General features: G+C 37.4%; 1 protein-coding gene across 1 annotated transcript in view; it reads right to left on the bottom strand.

The window, feature by feature from the left end:
• LOC123513290 (collagen alpha-1(IV) chain-like) overlaps positions 1-19,011 on the bottom strand; it is a 33,589-nt gene that overhangs the window by 12,680 nt on the left and 1,898 nt on the right. Inside the window, exons 2-4 of the mRNA XM_045270370.1 lie at positions 15,344-15,467; positions 13,959-14,183; positions 787-953 (exon numbers count right to left, since the gene is read on the bottom strand). Of these exons, the coding sequence (XP_045126305.1) occupies positions 787-953; positions 13,959-14,183; positions 15,344-15,467 (516 nt within the window). The remainder of the gene's footprint in view (positions 1-786; positions 954-13,958; positions 14,184-15,343; positions 15,468-19,011) is intronic.

A 19,011-nucleotide genomic window follows, 5' to 3' on the forward strand; every position in this document is an offset into this window, starting at 1 on the left:
ATTTCTTTTAAGGTTTTTCCCCTCTTACATAAAAAAAAAAAAATTGTTCCAACTTATGTAAAGGTTACTGTATCTAGTTCATTAATCTGTCATCCATTTTCTCAATACATCCAAACAATCTCAGCACAAATTAATATATCCATCCTGACAAGTTTTTCACAACCCAAATTATTTGTGTCACTTCAGCCTTGAGACTTAACTTGGGTTTACATTTTTCTAGAAAAAAACATCACAATCTTAGTACAGCACTGGAATAGATATTCAATAAAGGAAATAAAGAAAGAAGCAAGAGAAGTGATGCAGTGTGGAAGGATATGCATCCAATGAAAAACTGACAACCTGGTGGGTGATTCAGCTGCAATGAGTGAGAGTTATTGACTGAAAGGAAGAAGCTTAGTTTCATAGCCACTTCATGTTCAAACTTTTCTTTCAATTTCTCTGTAACTTTTACCTTACTCAATACTCCTTCACCCCACTTCCAAGTTTATTATGAGTATAATGTGTCATGAAAAGGATAAAATTTAGTTTTGGCAATACAGTATTCTGGTTTAGCAAGAAATCTTGAAAATGTTTTGCTATTTTACATGTAAAAATTCATGTGTCTTTGAATGTTTACATAATTATGTCCTGCAATCTTAAGGAATGATACGATTTAAAGAGCTTTACTTCAGATAAAAATGCTGATTATTTTCTATTATTTACATAAATGCTGCAGAGAATCCAAAGTAGGTATATACTAATTTTTACTTTGTGTGATAGTGGAAAGACAATGCATGGCACACCAACCTTAAGGCCAGGAATGCCATAGTCTCCTCTTAGTCCCCTGGGTCCTGGTGGGCCTCGGAAACCTCTCACACCTACAAGGCCAAAGTCTCCCTGGTCTCCCTTAATGCCTGGAGAGTTAGAGCCACCAGCTCCAGGATCTCCCACAGGTCCTCTCAGTCCAGGAGGGCCTGGGAGACATAAGAGAATGGTCCCTTTAATCACTGCATTACCAAATAATAACATTCAATCACTGCACTATCAAATAAACACACACACACACACACACACACACACACACAACTGTAAAGAAGTGGACTGGGAAAAATATGAAAGTGGTATGGGGGAAGACGCCTGGGGAGAAAGATTCTTGAACCTAATGATAGACAATATGATGGACCAGAGAGTAAAGGAATGCACAAAATTCAGAGGAAACGACGAGACGGCGAGATTGGACCTAGTTTTTACAAGGGGTATACAAATGAATGACAATATAAGATATAAGTGCCCATTGGGAAAGAGTGACCATGCAATATTAGAAATAGATATAGAAGAGGAAAATGAAGATAGAGATGATTCATACAAAGGAGACCGATTAAATTACAGAAAGGCTGATATTGAGAATCTCAAGAACTATTTTAAAAACGTAGACTGGTAGGAGATGGAAAACTCAGAGACAATGCAAGACAAATATAATTTATTTTTGGAAATATACAAAACAGGAGTCAGGGAATATGTCCCAAAATATAGACCTAAAGAAGAAGGAAAGAAAGATTGGTTTAATGCAAGGTGTGCCAAGGCAAAGGAGAAAAGAGATGGAGCATGGAAAAGGTATAGGAGAAATAGGAATCCAGCAAATAAGGAAAACTTCAAAGCAGCAAGAAATGAATATGTTAAGGTGAGGAAGGAAGAGGAAAAGAACTTGAAAAGATATTGTCGAAAAATGTAAGGAGCAACCAAAATTGTTCTATAGATTCATAAATGGAAAAATTAGGCAAAAAGAAACAATAGAAAGGTTAAAAGGAGAGAACGGATGTGGAAGACCCAAAAAGTATGGCAGAACTATTAAATAAAAAATTCCAGGAGGTCTTTACTAAGGAATCCAAATTCGAGAGACCACAGAGTAATAGAGAGACAATCTATATGAAAGAGATTAAAGTAACCAAGCTTGAAATAAAAGAGTTAATGAAGGAACTGGATGAAGAGAAGGCAATGGGACCACATGAAGTTTCAGGCAGAATACTGAAAGAATGTAGGGAAGAACTAGCAAGTCCTATATACAACATCATAAAATGCACAATAGAAAATGGAACAGTGCCAGTAGAATGGAAGAGCTGAGGTGGTTCCCACATATTATTAAGAGTGGAAGAAAGGAAGAACCTTTAAATTACAGACCGGTATCACTAACTAGTGTAATATGCAAGATGTGTGAAAGAATAATAAAGAAACAATGGATCAAGTTCCTTGAAGACAACAAATTAATATCAAATAGCCAATTTTGTTTTAGAAAAGGACGGTCTTGTGTAACTAATTTATTGAGTTTCTATTCTAGAATAGTTGATAGAGTACAAGAGAGAGAGGGATGGGTTGACTGCATTTATTTGGATTTAAAAAAGGCGTTTGACAAAGTGCCACACGCAAGATTACTGTGGAAGTTAGAGGAGAAGGGTGGCTTAAAAGGAAGCACATTGAGATGGATAGAAAATTATTTGAGGGGGAGAGAAATAAGGACGGTAGTTAAAGATATGAAGTCCAAGTGGAGAGCAGTAGAAAGCGGAATGCCACAGGGGTCAGTATTGGCACCAATACTTTTCCTCATTTATATTAACGACATGCCAGAAGGAGTGAACAGCTACATAAATTTGTTTGCGGATTATATGAAACTGCAGAGTTATAAAGCAAAAGGAGGATTGTGAAATACTGCAAGAAGACCTAAATAAGATCTGGGAATGGAGTAAGAAGTGGGAAATGGAATTCAATGTGAACAAAAGCCATGTCATGGAAATGGGAAAGAGTGAAAGACGACCTGTGGGAATCTATAAGATGGGAGATGGAGTAGAACTGGAGAAAGTCAAAAAGGAAAAGGACTTAGGAGTGATGATGGAAGAAAACAATCAACCAGTAAGCCATATTGATAGAATTTTTAGAGAAACATATAATTTGCTAAGGAATATTGGAGTAGCATTTCACTACATGGACAAAGAAATGATGAAGAAATTGATAAATACTATAATAAGACCCAGATTGGAATATGCAGGACTAGTGTGGACCCCTCATAAAAAAAAAAACACATCAGGAAATTGGAGAGGCTACAAAAAATGGCTACAAGAATGGTCCCAGAACTTGAAGGGATGACATATGAGGAGAGACTAAAGGCTATGGATCTACCAACTCTGGAACAAAGAAGGGAGAGAGGAGACCTGATACAAGTCTATAAATTGATCAACGGAATGGACCAAGTGGATAATGAGAAACTGATCCTGAGAGAAGAATATGACATATGGATGCAAGAATCCAGGCACTGGAAAGTAAGTTCCTAAACATTTTGTCCATAGAAGAAAAACTGGATAGAGTTCTAGCCACGAATGATTCTTTCAAAAAAGAAATCTATTTGTTAACGTTAGCAAATAAAGAGCTATTGAAGGAAAAAGTAGAGATGGAGAAAGAAAACCAACAACTAAGGAAACAATGTGAAGAGATGAAGGAGGAATGCCTTAATCTAATTGATACCAGGATGAAAGAAGTGAACCATGAACATCAGGAGGTACAAAGGTCGTTTAGGGAGATAGTAAAAAAGCAGGAAGAGGAAAATAAAGGGATTACACAGAGGGAAATGGTAAAGGAAAATGAATATGTGGTGAGAGATATTGCTGAAAAGAAAAAATGTGTGATCATAATAGGATTGTGGGAGGAAACTAACAGGAACTGGCAGGACAGAAAGGATAAGGAAAATGACAGGATTAAGTCTTTACTGAACAAGATCTCTGTGGAAGAAGAGGACCTATACGCTGAGGTAGAAGAAAGTGTGAGATTGGGAGCTTTTGAGGAAGGCAAGAATAGACCATTAAAATTGAAATTAAAGTCTCATGTGGCAGCAGAGGCCTTGTTGAGGAGGGCTTGGAAACTTAAGGACTCTGAGGAAACCAAAACAATTTACATAAGAAGAAATATGTCACAAGATGAGCGAATGAAAATGAAGGAGCGTGTAACTGAAGTGAAGGAGAGGAATGATAAAAGAACAAAGGAGGAAAAGACCAAGATTTTTTTGGAGGATGAGAAATGGGAGGCTAAAGAAGTGGTGGATAAAACAAACGGAATAGGCATTACATGGAAGAATGAGACTAGGAACGGAATAAAAGTGACTTACACGAACATAGATGGATTTCTGTCTAAGAGGCTAGAATGATTGGATTACCTAAGAAATAACGAAGCGGACATAATGTGTGTAGTGGAAACAAAGCTAAGGCCCGAAATAAAGCTAGACTGGTTTGTTGTAAAACACTACAAAGTATGGAGAAATGATAGAAAAAATAAAGGAGGTGGTGGTATAATGGTTCTTACTAAGGAAGATCTGATAGTGAAGGAGGTGAACTATAGTAAGAGAAATGAGGAAGTGATAAGTATGCTTATAACAGATGGCAAGAGGGACATTAATATTATAACAGTATACATACCACCCAGAACCAGTGCTTGGGAATATGAACAGTACCAAGTGGTGATGAGAAATACTCTAGACAGAATGAAGCAAGAACTCATAAGAAAGGATAGAGTGATGATAGTTGGAGACTTTAATTGCAAAGAAATAGTGTGGGAAGACTACGAAGTGGTGAACGGTAGTGAGTGAGCAGAAGAATTGTTAAAGGTAGCAACAAATAACTTGATGACACAGTGGGTGAGATCACCAACAAGGTGCAGGGGACAAGATGTTGCAGCAAGGTTGGATTTGGTATTTACCAGGGGAATCTCTCTAAAAGAAGAAATTGAACATGAATGTCCCTTGGGGAAAAGCGATCATGATGTCCTAAGCTTTGAGCTGGATACGGAATTAAGCACGAATAAGATTGTGGAACGAGGGAGGAAAAATTAAATTATACTAGGGCAAATTATAACTATATAAGGGAGTTCTTTAATGAAATTGACTGGTCCGTGGTATACCAGGAAAGGGATATGCAATTGAAATACGATAAATTTATGGATTTGTATAACTCTGCTGTGAAAAGGTTTGTGCCATATCACAGAAAGAGGACTTTAAATAATAAACAGTGGTTTAATAGAAATTGTGAAGAAGCAAAAAAGAACAAGGAAAAGGCATGGAAGAAACTTAAGAAAAACAGTGATGTATTATCAAGGGAAGTCTACAAAACAGCAAGGAGTAGATATGTTGAAGTAAGGAGAACAGCACAGAAGGAATATGAACAGAGGGTGGTGGAAAACTGTGACAGTGACCCAAAAATGTTTTACAAATTCATAAATGGAAAACTAAATAAAAGGGAGGCAATAGAAAAGGTAAAAAACGGGGAAGAAGTATATGAAGATGCTGGAGATATAGCTGCAATTTTGAACGACAACTTTTGCAAAGTATTTACAAAGGAGGAGCATTTTATGGGAGGAATGCCTACGGAAATATAGCAAATGCAGGACATCATGGTTATTAAGGAAGATGTAAGGAAAATTATAAGCAATCTGGATATTAATAAATCAATAGGGCCTGATGGCATATCTGGGAGGTTGCTAAATGAATGTAAGGATCAATTGTTGAACCCCGTATTTGATATTGTGGAAACCTCCATACGAACAGGATTAGTCCCGACAGAGTGGAAAAGAGCTGACATTGTGCCTATATATAAGAATGGTAGTAGAATGGAACTGCTAAATTATAGACCAGTATCGTTGACTAGTATATTGTGCAAGGTATGTGAAGAAGTAATTAAAGCTAAGTGGAGTGAGTATCTAGAAAGTGAAAACATTCTGAGTGAAAGACAGTTTGGTTTCAGAAAAGGAAGATCATGCGTATCCAATTTATTATGTTTTTATTCAAGAGTGACTGACATACTACAACATGGAGGGGGATGGGTGGATGCTATCTACCTGGACTTGAGAAAGGCCTTTGATAAAGTACAATAGACTGATGTGGAAACTAAAGATGATTGGAGGAGTAAATGATAAACTAGCAAAATGGATGGAAAATGACTTAGTGGGAAGAGAAATGAGAACAGTGATGAGAAGAAGGAAGTCCAAGTGGAAGAAGGTAACCAGTGGAGTTCCACAAGGGTCAGTGCTTTGGTCCCATCATGTTTTTGATTTATGTTAATGATATGCCAGTAGGAATTGACAGTTACATGAACATGTTTGTGGACGATACTAAAATTATGAGGTACTAAAGGGCGACCAGAGGGTGTGAACGAGTGTACACAGGTGGCGTGTACATAAGAGTGATCGGAGGTGTGAGAACCTCCGCACTCCAAACGACAGAGCGGGAACCACACAAAGGCCAGTCAAACAGCCGCCAACGCATGCCACCACACACACGTAGCTACCAGGCCTGGCCCCCAGTGCACACCACCACACACCCACATGCTCCCAGGAAGAGTGAAATAAAATGGATAGACCGGTAAGAAATAAGTTACCAAATTCAAAATATGCCGATGAGGGCCAGGGAGCAAAACCAAAAGTGGCCAGTCGAAACATGAGTCCATCTTCAACAGGAGCAACAATGCAATGATTGGTAATGTTGGAGAAGAGATTTGAGGAATTGGTGAAGGAATTAAAAGTTCAGAGGAGTGAGGAGGAGCAGGATAGAGAATTCCGCAAGGCTTTGAAGGAAAGAGTCAAGAGACTGCAGGAAAATGAAAAACCATTGGTGGATGAGAATGCACACTCGAGAGTGGAGGTTGAAAAATATAAGAGACGGTTGGAGGAGAAAATGGAGAAAGTCGTAAAGGAGAAAGATGACTTTAAGGAAATTATCAGTGAGCAAAGTGAAAGGTTTAAAAGGGAGTGGGAATTGAAGAAAACACAATGGACTGAGTCGAGGGAAGCTGAGATGGTTGGATTGCAAGAAATAATTAAAGATCAGTTGAATGAAGACAAAAAAGAAAAGTCTAAGGAACTGGTTAATGTTATGAAGAAGAAGGAAACATTGATAAGAGAAATAGCAGAAAAGAAGGAGAGTGTGTTAATATTTGGGATGAAAAAACAAAATATAACATATAAGCCTAAGAGAATTAAAGAAGAATTAAAAACGGTAAGAGATCTGTTTAAAAGTCTAAATGATGATGAAAAAAAAGACCTACAAGAAGAAGTGGAAGAGATCCATAGACTGGGTCCGTGTAAGGAAGGAGTAAGGAGACCGATTAAAGTAGTACTGAAGTCACAACAATCTGCGGAGGACATCTTATATAGAACAACAAAATTAAGAGAGGTAGAAGGTTGTAAAGAGGTGTACTTAAGAAAAAAAATAGAAATGAGGAAGAGAGGAGCAGATATAAGGAATTGTTGGAAGAGGCGAGAAGGAAAAATGATGAACGGTTTGAAGAGGAAAAAGAAAAGTTTTTTTGGAGAGTTATAGGAGAGAGTCAGAAAGTGGTATGTGGAGAGAAGGAATGCGGAGGAACCCCTAGAGGGAGCAGTGGTTGGACTATAATGTATACTAATATAGATGGGATACTGTCAAGTAGATTAGAATTGCAAGACTATGTGATGGTGGAGAAGCCTGATATAGTGTGTTTGACCAAGACAAAATTATATGAAAAAACAAAGGTAAATTTGGATAATAAATATAATATATGGAGAAAGGATAGAGAAGGTAAAGGTGGAGGAGGAGTCATGATTATGACGAAGAAGGAGATAAATGTGGATAAGGTTTGGTATGGCAAGAACAACGCAGAAGTGATAAGCATAAGGTTAAAAAGTGATGAAAAAGAATTAATAATCATGGTGACCTATGTACCTCCTAAAACAAATTCTTGGACATTAAGGGAATATGAGAATATGATCAAGGATACTTTACAGAGTTTGGAAAGTGTATTAACTGGAATAAGAAAGGTAATACTAGTAGGAGATTTTAATTGTAAAGAAGTGGATTAGGAAAATCTAGTAAGTGGTGTTGGAGAGGAAGCATGGGGAGAGAGATTCCTTAATCTAATGATGGAACAGAGGGTGAAAGAAAATACTAGATATAGAGGAGATGATGAACCAGCTAGACTGGATTTGGTGTTAACACGAGAAGTGTACCTGTATGGGGATATACAATATAAATGTCCATTGGGGAAGTGACCATGTGGTTATGGAAATGCAGATGGCAATAACACAGTGAAGGAGAGATGAGACATACAGGAGTGGTAGATTGAATTATAGAAAGATGGACACAAAAAATTTGAAAAATTATTTTAAAACATTAGATTGGGAGGAGATGTTACAAATCAGAGAAGTGCAAAAAAAAAAAAAAGAGATTTCTATGAAATATTATAAAGAAGGAATTATGAAATTTGTACCAAAGTATAAACCGAGAGAGGAAGGAAGAAAGGATTAGTTTAATGCAACTTGTGTTAAGGCTAAGGAAAAGAGAGATGTGGCTTGGAAAAGATGGAAAAAGAGCAGGAATATACTAAATAAGGAGAATTATAGAGTGGCGAGAAATGAGTATGTGAGGGTAAGGAGGAAGAAAGAAAGAAAATTTGAAAAAGATATTGTAGACAAGATTAAGGAACATCCAAAATTATTTTACAGGTTCATAAATGGTAAACTTAGAAAGAGAGAGTCCATTGAAAGATCAAAAGGAGAGCAAGGGATAGTAGATGACCCTAAGAATATCCCGGAATTGCTAAATAATAGGTTTCAACAAGTATTTACTAAAGAAACAATGTTTGTAAAGACTCAAAATGTAGAAGGAAATGTGCACATGGATGACATTAAGATACCGAAAAAGGAGTTATATAGAATGTTGGAGGAACTTAAAGATGATAAAGCGATGGGACCAGATGAAGTTTCAGTCAAATTATTGAAGGAATGTAGAGAAGAATTGATAGATCCATTATATGATATTATAAGGTGCTCATTAGAAACGGGGGAAGTACGGGTGGAGTGGAAAAGAGCTGAAGTGGTGCCCATTTATAAGGGAGGCAGTAAGGAAGAGCCTCTTAATTATAGACCTGTGTCTTTAACAAGTGTGGTTGGTATGATTTGTGAGAGGGTGATAAAGAAATATTGGATACGGTTCCTGGAGGATCATAAGTTATTATCGGATCATCAATTTGGCTTAAAGAAAGAGAGGTCATGTGTAACAAATCTACTGAGCTTTTATTCGAGAGTGGTTGACAAAATACAAGAGAGAGAGGGATGGATGGACTGTGTATATTTGGATTTAAAAAAAGCTTTTGACAAGGTACCTCACATGAGACTGCTATGGAAATTAGAGATTTATGGAGGACTGAAGGGAAAAGTGTTAAAGTGGATGGAAAACTACTTGAGATGGAGGGAGATGAGAACGGTAATAAGGGATGCAAAGTCAGACTGGTTGGTGGTGGAGAGTGGAGTCCCACAAGGTTCAGTGCTGGCATCAATACTTTTCCTTGTCTATATTAATGATATGCCAGAGGGAGTAAACAGTTATATTAATTTGTTTGCGGATGATGCGAAGTTGTGTAGGTGTGTGAAGAGTGAAGAAGATTGTGAAATTTTACAGGCAGATCTGGATAGGATTTGTGAGTGGAGCAAGAGGTGGGAGATGGAATTCAATCTGAGCAAAAGTCATGTAATGGAGATGGAGAAGAGTTGAAGACGGGCAAGAGGGTCATATAAGATGGGTGAAGAAATAGTGTTGAAAAAGGTGGAAAAGGAAAAGGATTTTGGAGTGATAATACAAGACCATGGGCAGTTTGAGGCTCATATTGACAAGATGTTTGGAGAAAGATATAATTTGATTAGAAATATTGGATAAGCCTTTCATTATATGGATAAAGATATGATGAAGAAATTAATTAGTACGGTAATTAGACCAAGATTGGAATATGCTGGAATTGTTTGGTCCCCTTATAAAAAGAAGCATATAAGGAAGTTGGAGAGATTGCAGAGAATGGCAACAAAAATGGTTCCGAAATTGGCAGAAATGACCTATGAGGAGAGATTAAAAGAAATTAATTTGCTTACCTTGGAACAAAGAAGAGAAAGAGGAGATTTGATAGAGGTCTATAAACTGTTGAATGGTTTGGATGAAGTGGATAATGAGCAAATGATGTTGAGAGAAGAAAATTTAAATCGAACTACGAGATTGCATAGTAAAAAGATAGCCAAGGGAATATGCTTGAAGGATGTGAAGAAATATAGTTTCCCACAGAGATGTGTGGAGGTGTGGAATAGTTTGAGTGAGGAGGTAGTGTAAGCAAGGAGTGTGCATAGTTTTAAAGGAAAGTTGGATGTGTGTAGATATGGAGACAGGGCCACATGAGTATGATACCCAGGCCCTGTAAAATTACAACTAGAAAGCAGAGTGCCACAAGGGTCAGTATTGGCACCAATACTTTTCCTCATTTATATTAACGACATGCCAGAAGGAGTGAACAGCTACATAAATCTGTTTGCAGATGATACGAAACTGTGCAGAGTTATAAAGCAAAAAGAGGATTGTGAAATACTGCAAGAAGACCTAAATAAGATATGGGAATAGAGCAAAAAGTGAGAAATGGAATTCAATGTGAACAAAAGCCATGTCATGGAAATGGGAAAAAGTGAAAGACGACCCGTGGGAATCTATATAATGGGAGATGGAGTAGAACTGGAGAAAGTAAAAAAGGAAAAGGACTTAGGAGTGACGATGGAAGAAAACAATCAACCAGTAGGCCATATTGATAGAATTTTTAGAGAAACATATAATTTGGTAAGGAATATTGGAGTAGCATTTCACTACATGGACAAAGAAATGATGAAGAAATTGATAAGTACTATAATAAGACCAAAATTGGAATATGCAGGAGTAGTGTGGAACCCTCATAAAAAGAAACACATAAGGAAATTGGAGAGACTACAAAAAATGGCTACAAGAATGGTCCCAGATTTTGAAGGGATGACATATGAGGAGAGACTATAGGCTATGGATCTACCAACTCTGGAACAAAAAAGGGAGAGAGGAGACCTGATACAAGTTTTTAAATTGATCAATGGAATGGACCAAGTGGATAATGAGAAACTGATCCTGAGAGAAGAATATGACATCCGAAGCACAAGATCGCATAGTAAAAAGCTGAGAAAAGGAAGATGTCTGAGAGATGTTAAAAAATATAGTTTCCCGCAAAGATGTATTGAGACGTGGAACAGTTTAAATGAAGAAGTAGTGTCTGCAACGAGTGTGCATACTTTTAAAGTAAGATTGGATAAGTGTAGATATGGAGACGGGGCCACACGAGCATATAGCCCAGGGCCTGTAAAACTACATCTAGGTAAAACTAGGTAAATACATAATACCTGGAGGAGAGACAGGAAGGATAAAGGGAGAGGATGAGTGCTAATAATGGTTCGTGATATTATATTTATGGAGTATGTGCAATATGGTGAGGACAAGGTGGAAGTAATGGGAGTAACAATCAGAACAGAAGATTTGAAGAAAAAATAAATTATAATTACATATGTGCCACCAAAGACTAATACATGAGGATCAGAAGAGCATAAAGATATGCAAAGAGAGGTGATAAAGTGTCTAGATAATATGATAAGAAGAGATAGAAGAATACTCTTTATTGGAGACTATAACTGTAAAAAAATTAACTGGAGAGAGATGGAAGTAATGGATAATGCTGGGCAGTGGAATGAGAAAATGTTACAGTTGACTATAGTTAATACAATGGACCAGTGGGTGGAGGAGTCAACAAGGTACAGGGGAGAAGAAGAAACATCTTTGCTTGACCTAGTTTTCACAAAGAAACCAGAGCTCCCTCCAATCATACAATACCTTAGTCCAATGGGGAAAAGTGATAATGTGACATTAGAGGTGCAAATGCAAGAAGAAGATGAGATAAGTTACAGAAAGGACTATAAAAGAGAGAGAGAGAGAGATTAAATTATGCAAGAGCAGATTTTGAAAAATTAAGGATTTTTTTGCTGATATTGAGTGGAGTAATATTATGTGCAGTAAGACTGTACAAGAGAAATATGACATATTCTTACAGAAATACAATGAAGGAGTAAAAAAGTTTGTTCCTGTTTATAGAGTTTACAAAAAAATACATGCTTGGTACAATGCTAGATGCATACAAGGAAAAAAAGGCAAAGGATAAAGCGTGGAAGAAACTCTTAAAGCAGGGAAATGTCTATAATAGTCGGCAGTACAAAGATACTAGAAATGAATATATTAGAGTAAGGAGAGAGGACGAAAGAAAGTATGAGAAAGATGTAGTGGATAAAAGTAAAGATGAAGCCAAACTTTTCTACAAGTTTATAAATGGCAAAACAAAGAGTAAGGAAACAGTTGAAAAAATAATTAAAGAAGGGAAGACATACCAAACAGAGAAGGAAATGTGTGAAATAATGAATGAGAGCTTCAAAACAGTATTCACTGCAGAAGATGATTTCACAGAACATAATAAGACATTGGATTGCCAAAGATTACAGGAGATTGCAGTGCACGAAGAGGATATTGGAAGATTACTGTTTAAGTTGGAAGTCAGATAAGCAATGGGACCAAATGGTGTATCGGGCTGGGTGTTGTATTAAAAAAAAAAAAAAAAAATGTAAAGAGCAATTACTGGATCCAATTTGTGAAATAATTAAAAGTTCAATAAATGAAGGGGAAAGTTCCACTAGCCAATGCAATACCGATATTTAAAGGAGGAAAGGCAACTGAACCACTAAACTACAGACCAGTGTCACTTACACGTGTTGTAGGGAAGTTATGTGAAATAATTATCAAAGAAAATGGGTTAAATTTCTAGAAGAGGAGCAAGTCATATCGAACAGACAATTTGGGTTCAGGACAGGGTGGTCATGTGTATCAAACTTGTTAAGCTTCTACTCAAGAGTTATTGCAGGACTTGAAAACAGAGATGAATGGGTAGACACAGTATACCTGAACATTAAAAAAGCTTTTGATAAAGTCCCGCACTGAAGACTTCTTTGGAAAGTAGAATACATAGGAGGACTGCATGGAACCTTGCTCGAATGGACAAGAGATTACTTGAAGGATAGGGAAATGAAAACTGTGATCATACTCATCTTGGGATAAAGTAACTAGCGGAGTGCCACAAATACACAGTCATGTAAATTTATTTGCTGATGATGCAAAGTTGCTAAGAATTATCAAAACCAGAGAGGACTGTCTGCTGTTGCAGGAAGATTTGAACAAGATCTATGAATGGAACAAGAAGTAGAAATTGGAGTTTAATGCCAAGAAATGCCACATAATGGAACTAGGCAAGAGTAAGAGAAGACCATTATGGAACTATTTGATGGGAGAGGAGCAAATAATGAAGACTAAAGAGGAAAAAGATTTTGGAGTGATCATGCAAGAAAATCTGAGCCCTGATAAACACATAAGCAAAATATTTGGATTATCATATAAGATGTTGACTAATATAAGAGAGTGGCATTTCATTACTTGGATAAAGATATGATGAAAAAAGTCATCACAAGCATGATACGCCCAAGACTGGTAGATGCAGCAGAGGTATGGTCTCCGAGCTCTAAAAAAGATATAAGAAAATTGGAAAGGATACAGAAGATTGCTACAAAGATGGTACTGGAATTAAAGGACCTCACATATGAAGAATGACTGAAGGAAATGGGACTGCCAACCTTACAAGATAGAAGAGAATGTGGGAACCTAAAATAATAGTGTATAAGATAGTAATTGATATTGAAAAGATAGACAAAGAAGACATGGTGCTGTTGACGGAAGAAGATGGAAGGACAAGAGGACATGAAAAAAAGATCAGGATGAGGCAGTGTGTGAAGGATATATGAAAATGCATTCGATAATGGAATTGTCACAGCACATAGTGTGATAACTTTAAAGAAAAACTAGAAAAATGGAGATATGGAGACAGCTAGGACACTATGAGCCCCGCTTGAACCCTGTACAATACAACTAGGTAAATACATACATGATCAAGATCATATGAGACGGCATCCACACCACACTCCATTCTGATATTATTTCAAGCCACCAAGAATATCTTGAAAATTGGATAGTGTTTAGTTGAGTAACTGACCTGGGGGCCCAGGCCGCCCTGGGTTTCCAGGTGGTCCATCAGGGCCAGGTGCCCCATCTGTACCATTGCATCCCGGTGGGCCATCCTCCCCTGCTGGCCCATCAAGTCCAGGCAGGCCAGGAATGCCTGCTGTTCCTGGAAAGCCTGGCATGCCCATGGCCCCTCGGCTGCCCTTCTCTCCTATCGCTCCATGATCACCAAAGTCACCGCGCACGCCAGAAGGACCTGTTGAGTGAGGCAGATGGGTAGTGGTGAGGAGTAGTTTATGAACATGGGTAAGTTAGGAGTGAAGGTGAGGAATGAAGAATGAGGTTTATAATCAAGGAAGCAAATTAAACTTAAGTACAAAGTACAGGTTTCCCTCATTCTACAAATACTATTAAAGACATTTTATTTATAAAAGTTTGTGATTAACAACATCAAAATGGCTCACGAGTCAAAATATAACACACCAAAGTCATTTCCAAGGTCCATTTGGACTCTAACAATTATTGTCATAGGCAAGTAGCAACTGATCAGACAGACAAACAGATAAACCAGAACAAAAACCAAATTGAAAAGCTGACTAAGTTGTTAACATTTAAATATTCATAAAATTTGGATATAATAAGTCTTTCCAGGGTTTTGGAGCAAAAAGAATTCATGCTTATAGATCTGTAGTTACAGGGACTAAAGTGAACACCATCCTCAAAGAGTAGTATAACAATTGCCATTTTCCACACTGATGGAACCATACATAATGAAGACTACTGACACTGCCCCTATGGCAACAAAGATCCAACTGATCATTAATGCGATGGGTGGCAGCTTCAGCATGGGTGGTGATGCGATTGTGGTGTGTTTAGCTTGTTTACATTCTGGTCACCTGGTGATCAGTTAAAAATCAGATATACAAGCCTGGACAAAAGAAAAAGTGAATGGACATAATTCATGACAATCACAAAAATCTAATATCGAATAATGAGGCTTCGAATAGTCAGGAAAACATGTATGAGTAATAAAAATCACAAAAGTCAGAATTCAGATATGAGATGCTAAATGAATTAAGCAAGATCATGGGCAAACTGTTACCTATGGTCATAAGTACATGTGTTCCACAGGCTGATATATGAGTGCCATGATTAATGAGTGAAGAAAGCAGAAAGTAGAGAATGCTTGAAGTCTGAGAATGAATTGAGTCTCAAAATAAACAATAATATAGATAAAGCAAATGAATTATATGTGAATATGAAATGAAAATCAATTCATGACAAACAATTGATCATGGATACAGAAGTGACTGCATAGATTAAGAGACTACAATGAACATATATCTTTGTGTTCTATCTATTGACTTCCAATTCCAAGTTTACTATTTCATGGTACTTATTTCCTTCACATCCTACCTGATGGTCCCTCAGGCCCCTGGTCTCCTGGGATGCCAGTGGAACCTTGGAGTCCAGTGAGTCCTGGCGCCCCAGTGACTCCTTTCTGACCTTCACAGATGCATGTGTGGCAGTTGAGACACTTCTGAAAAGCAAAGCAAGGTTGTGTGGAGTGAAGGACAACCTACAGCCTGCTGATGCTGATGGCTGAGCACATGTGGCACCACATTTATTTTGATGAACTTTAAGATATTACACCAATGCGTATTACATCTTTCATAAATTCAGTGTCAACGAATTCAGGCAATTTTCTATCTATCTATCTATCTATCTATCTATCTATCTATATCCATCTATCTATCATATATATATATATATATATATATATATATATATATATATATATATATATATATATATATATATCCATCTATCTATCTATCTATATATCTATATATATATATATATATATATATATATATATATATATATATATATATATATATATATATATATATATATATGACCATCCTATTATAAGATTCTATTAAATCCTCCTCCATTTTTTTCTTTATAGAAAATACATAATATCTGTTTGTTATTTTACAATATAGTGGTTTGGGTAAGTTGGCTACGATAACATTTGCAGTGATGGATTAAGTAAGGGATAGTAATGGCAGCCCTGAAATGACTTAACTGGAGACCACCCTGGGGGACATGCAAAAGAGAAAACTGAAAAAGCTAGACTAAAAAATGTTCCACTAAAAAAAGTTTTTACTGCTCTTCTAATGATATAGGTATGTAGAACTCCACAATATTTTTATTTAACTAGATTGCATGTGGATCTCATAGAAGATGAACTGCTAATGAAAATTCTTAAAATAACTCTTCATGCAATTTCCTGCAACTTTTTTGGCGCAGTCATGATCTAATCGAGTTTCTCAGTATTTCATGTGATTGGCGATGAAAATCTCTACACCTTACTGGTGAAATGTTATCTCATGTGATTGGCGATGAAAATCTCTACACCTTACTGGTGAAATGTTATCTCTACACTGTCACTGCTCCTGGGGCAGCCATAGGCCAATCAGCCAGCATAATTGCAAAATGTTGAGATGGGTGAATGCCGCGTGTATAACCAAGAAAGCAATGTTTTGGGTTAATTTTCGAAAAGGGGGTGGAGCTTAGCGGTTTCACTTTTGTAACGTCTTAGCCTCTCCTCTCATCTTTATTCAAAGATAATGGCGGTCCTAACAAACATTTTTCGGAATCTCGTAATTCCCAAGCATCTTGACAGCGTGTTATTCTGAATAATTCGCATAATCTAAAAAAATTATTAGTTTTTTTTTTTTTTACCTTGTTACCTTGTGTTATTTCAAAGTTGCATAATATGAACGCTCTTAAACCGAAAAATACCTCTATACAGGTATTTCTTGATTTATGCGTCACTCGTCAATCTCCTCTGCATTGTCGAAAAGAGTGAGTACACATGGATGCTGCTACAGCTAACATAGCCCTACAAGAGGCTTTGGTATATACAAGTCCTCTGGTAGTTTTACGCAGTCATGTGCGTCACTCACCCCAAAATTCCTCTCGCTCGGGACTACTTCGCCTGCCCCCACCCACCTACTTTACCATATATGGGAGTTGGGACGGAAAAGTCACATGACTTCCCGACTGCTCACCCCTTTGTGTAGACAGAGCGTAAGGTCACTGCCTCAAAGCACGAGGGGTCATTCTGATGCCTGTCTGCTCTCTATAGAAAAGCACATTAAACTCAGTACAATGTAGATAACTATACACTTAATATATTGATAAATCAAGCTGTGTTTAAGTTAACATCCCTGGGAAAACAGTGTGAGAGAGTCTGTGAACGCATGACACTTTTACCTCAGTGACCGCTAATCTACAAACATTACATGCAGTGACCATAACATGACCATAAAAACATGGACATAAGATGGAAAATAAGTAACGTAACTCGGGCATTTCTATGTATTTTCAATGGGTGGCTGATAATATTTTGGTTGTAAGGGGTATAGGCAGCAGCAAACCAATATAGCTCATCGGCTTCACTTTTGTGACGTAATGCCGCTTTCCGGCGTAAAGGCGGGTTCACACGTGCCAATTTGCAACTATAATTGAAAGTCGCTAGAAGTATCGACTGAGCTATTCTATTCGGAAAATGTCACAGGTAGCGACTGGAAAGTATCAACTAGTTGGCGCCTTGGCGGGAAGTGAATGTAAACAAACAGCTACCCGTCAAGATGTCTTCCTCTTCCTCTAGTGACGATACTGAAACGGTGGTTGCTCTTCTTTTGGCGTACTGAGAGTCAACAGAGGAGACAATGCCTGTGGATACGTCCCTGGCTAAGTAGAAGGAAAGAAAGGAGTGTCCATCACACACTAATCTTAAGAAGACTGCACAATTGATATCAAATTAAATCCTGATAAGTCTTCAATCATTATCTCCAACAACCAGCATTGATGGAAACAGTTCTTGGAGAGTGGCAGGTATTTCGTCGAACGACGATTTGAGCAATTTTTTTATTTTTTATTAATTAATTAATTTATTTATTATTATTATTATTTTTTTTTTTATTTATTTTTTTTTTTTGCTGCATAATTCAGTTCTGGGTTCTCAGATGTGTTCTTTTTTCCTCACCATCTCTAACATCATCTTCACACCTGAAGACCACATTTTGTAAGCTTACGCCGTGATGTCACAACGTAAATTAAGTCGCAAATTGACTGAATAAAGGCAGGTTCACACGTGTCAATATGCGATTGAAATTGCAAGTTTTTTTATAGTAGAGTTTCCGACTGAATATTGGTGTCTAGCGAGAGAAACGTTTGAAAATGTGGTGTCGATGTAGAAAAGATTATTTTGTAGTTGGTGAGGGAAAAAGAGTACATCTGAGATCCTAACAGTGAGTTCTACAAAGAAAAAAATAAATATATAAAAAAAAGCTTACGCAAATAGGTGTTCGATGAGATAGCTGCCACTCTGATGATTGCTTCCCTCTACGCGGGGTGTTGTTGGAGGTGAGGATTGAATACTTGTGATTAATTACTTTGATCTCAATCGCCATCGTCACCAGAGGAAAACATCTTATTGGGTAACTGTTTGTTCACATATACTTCCTGCCAACCAGCTGATACTTCCCAGTCGCTATGTGTGAACGTGTTCCAACTAGATGAGCTCAGTCGATACTTCTAGCGACTTGCAATTTCAGTCACATATTGAACCCGCCTTAAGACCAACATGTTGGTTTTGTTTTGTGACTGGTTTCTCCAGTCGCTAGTTAAAACTCTACCGACATGCGGTTTCAGTCGCAAATTGGCACGTGTGAACCCGCCTTTATTCAACCTCCTTGCTCTTCCCTAATCTCTCCTCCAAGGTATGATCACCACATGTTGTATGGGGGCTCAACTCGCGAATGTTCTAATAAATGTGGAATCCTAGACATATACATAACCGCGTCAGATGGGTTTAAGAAATCCATTTGTGTGTGTCTACCTAACTATCAATGTGGTATTCTAAGTTTCCGCCATTTATGAAATCAGCCTGCAAAATAACAGAGTGTTTAAGCAGCGCAGTGGTCGGAGTCGGGTATGCTGTCTGGTGTATTTGTATGAAGTGTAGAGAGGACAGGAATTATTTATTATTCCGAAGCGTAATTTGATTA

This window comes from Portunus trituberculatus, chromosome 35 (genome assembly GCF_017591435.1).
Source record: "Portunus trituberculatus isolate SZX2019 chromosome 35, ASM1759143v1, whole genome shotgun sequence".
NCBI lineage: Eukaryota > Metazoa > Arthropoda > Malacostraca > Decapoda > Portunidae > Portunus > Portunus trituberculatus.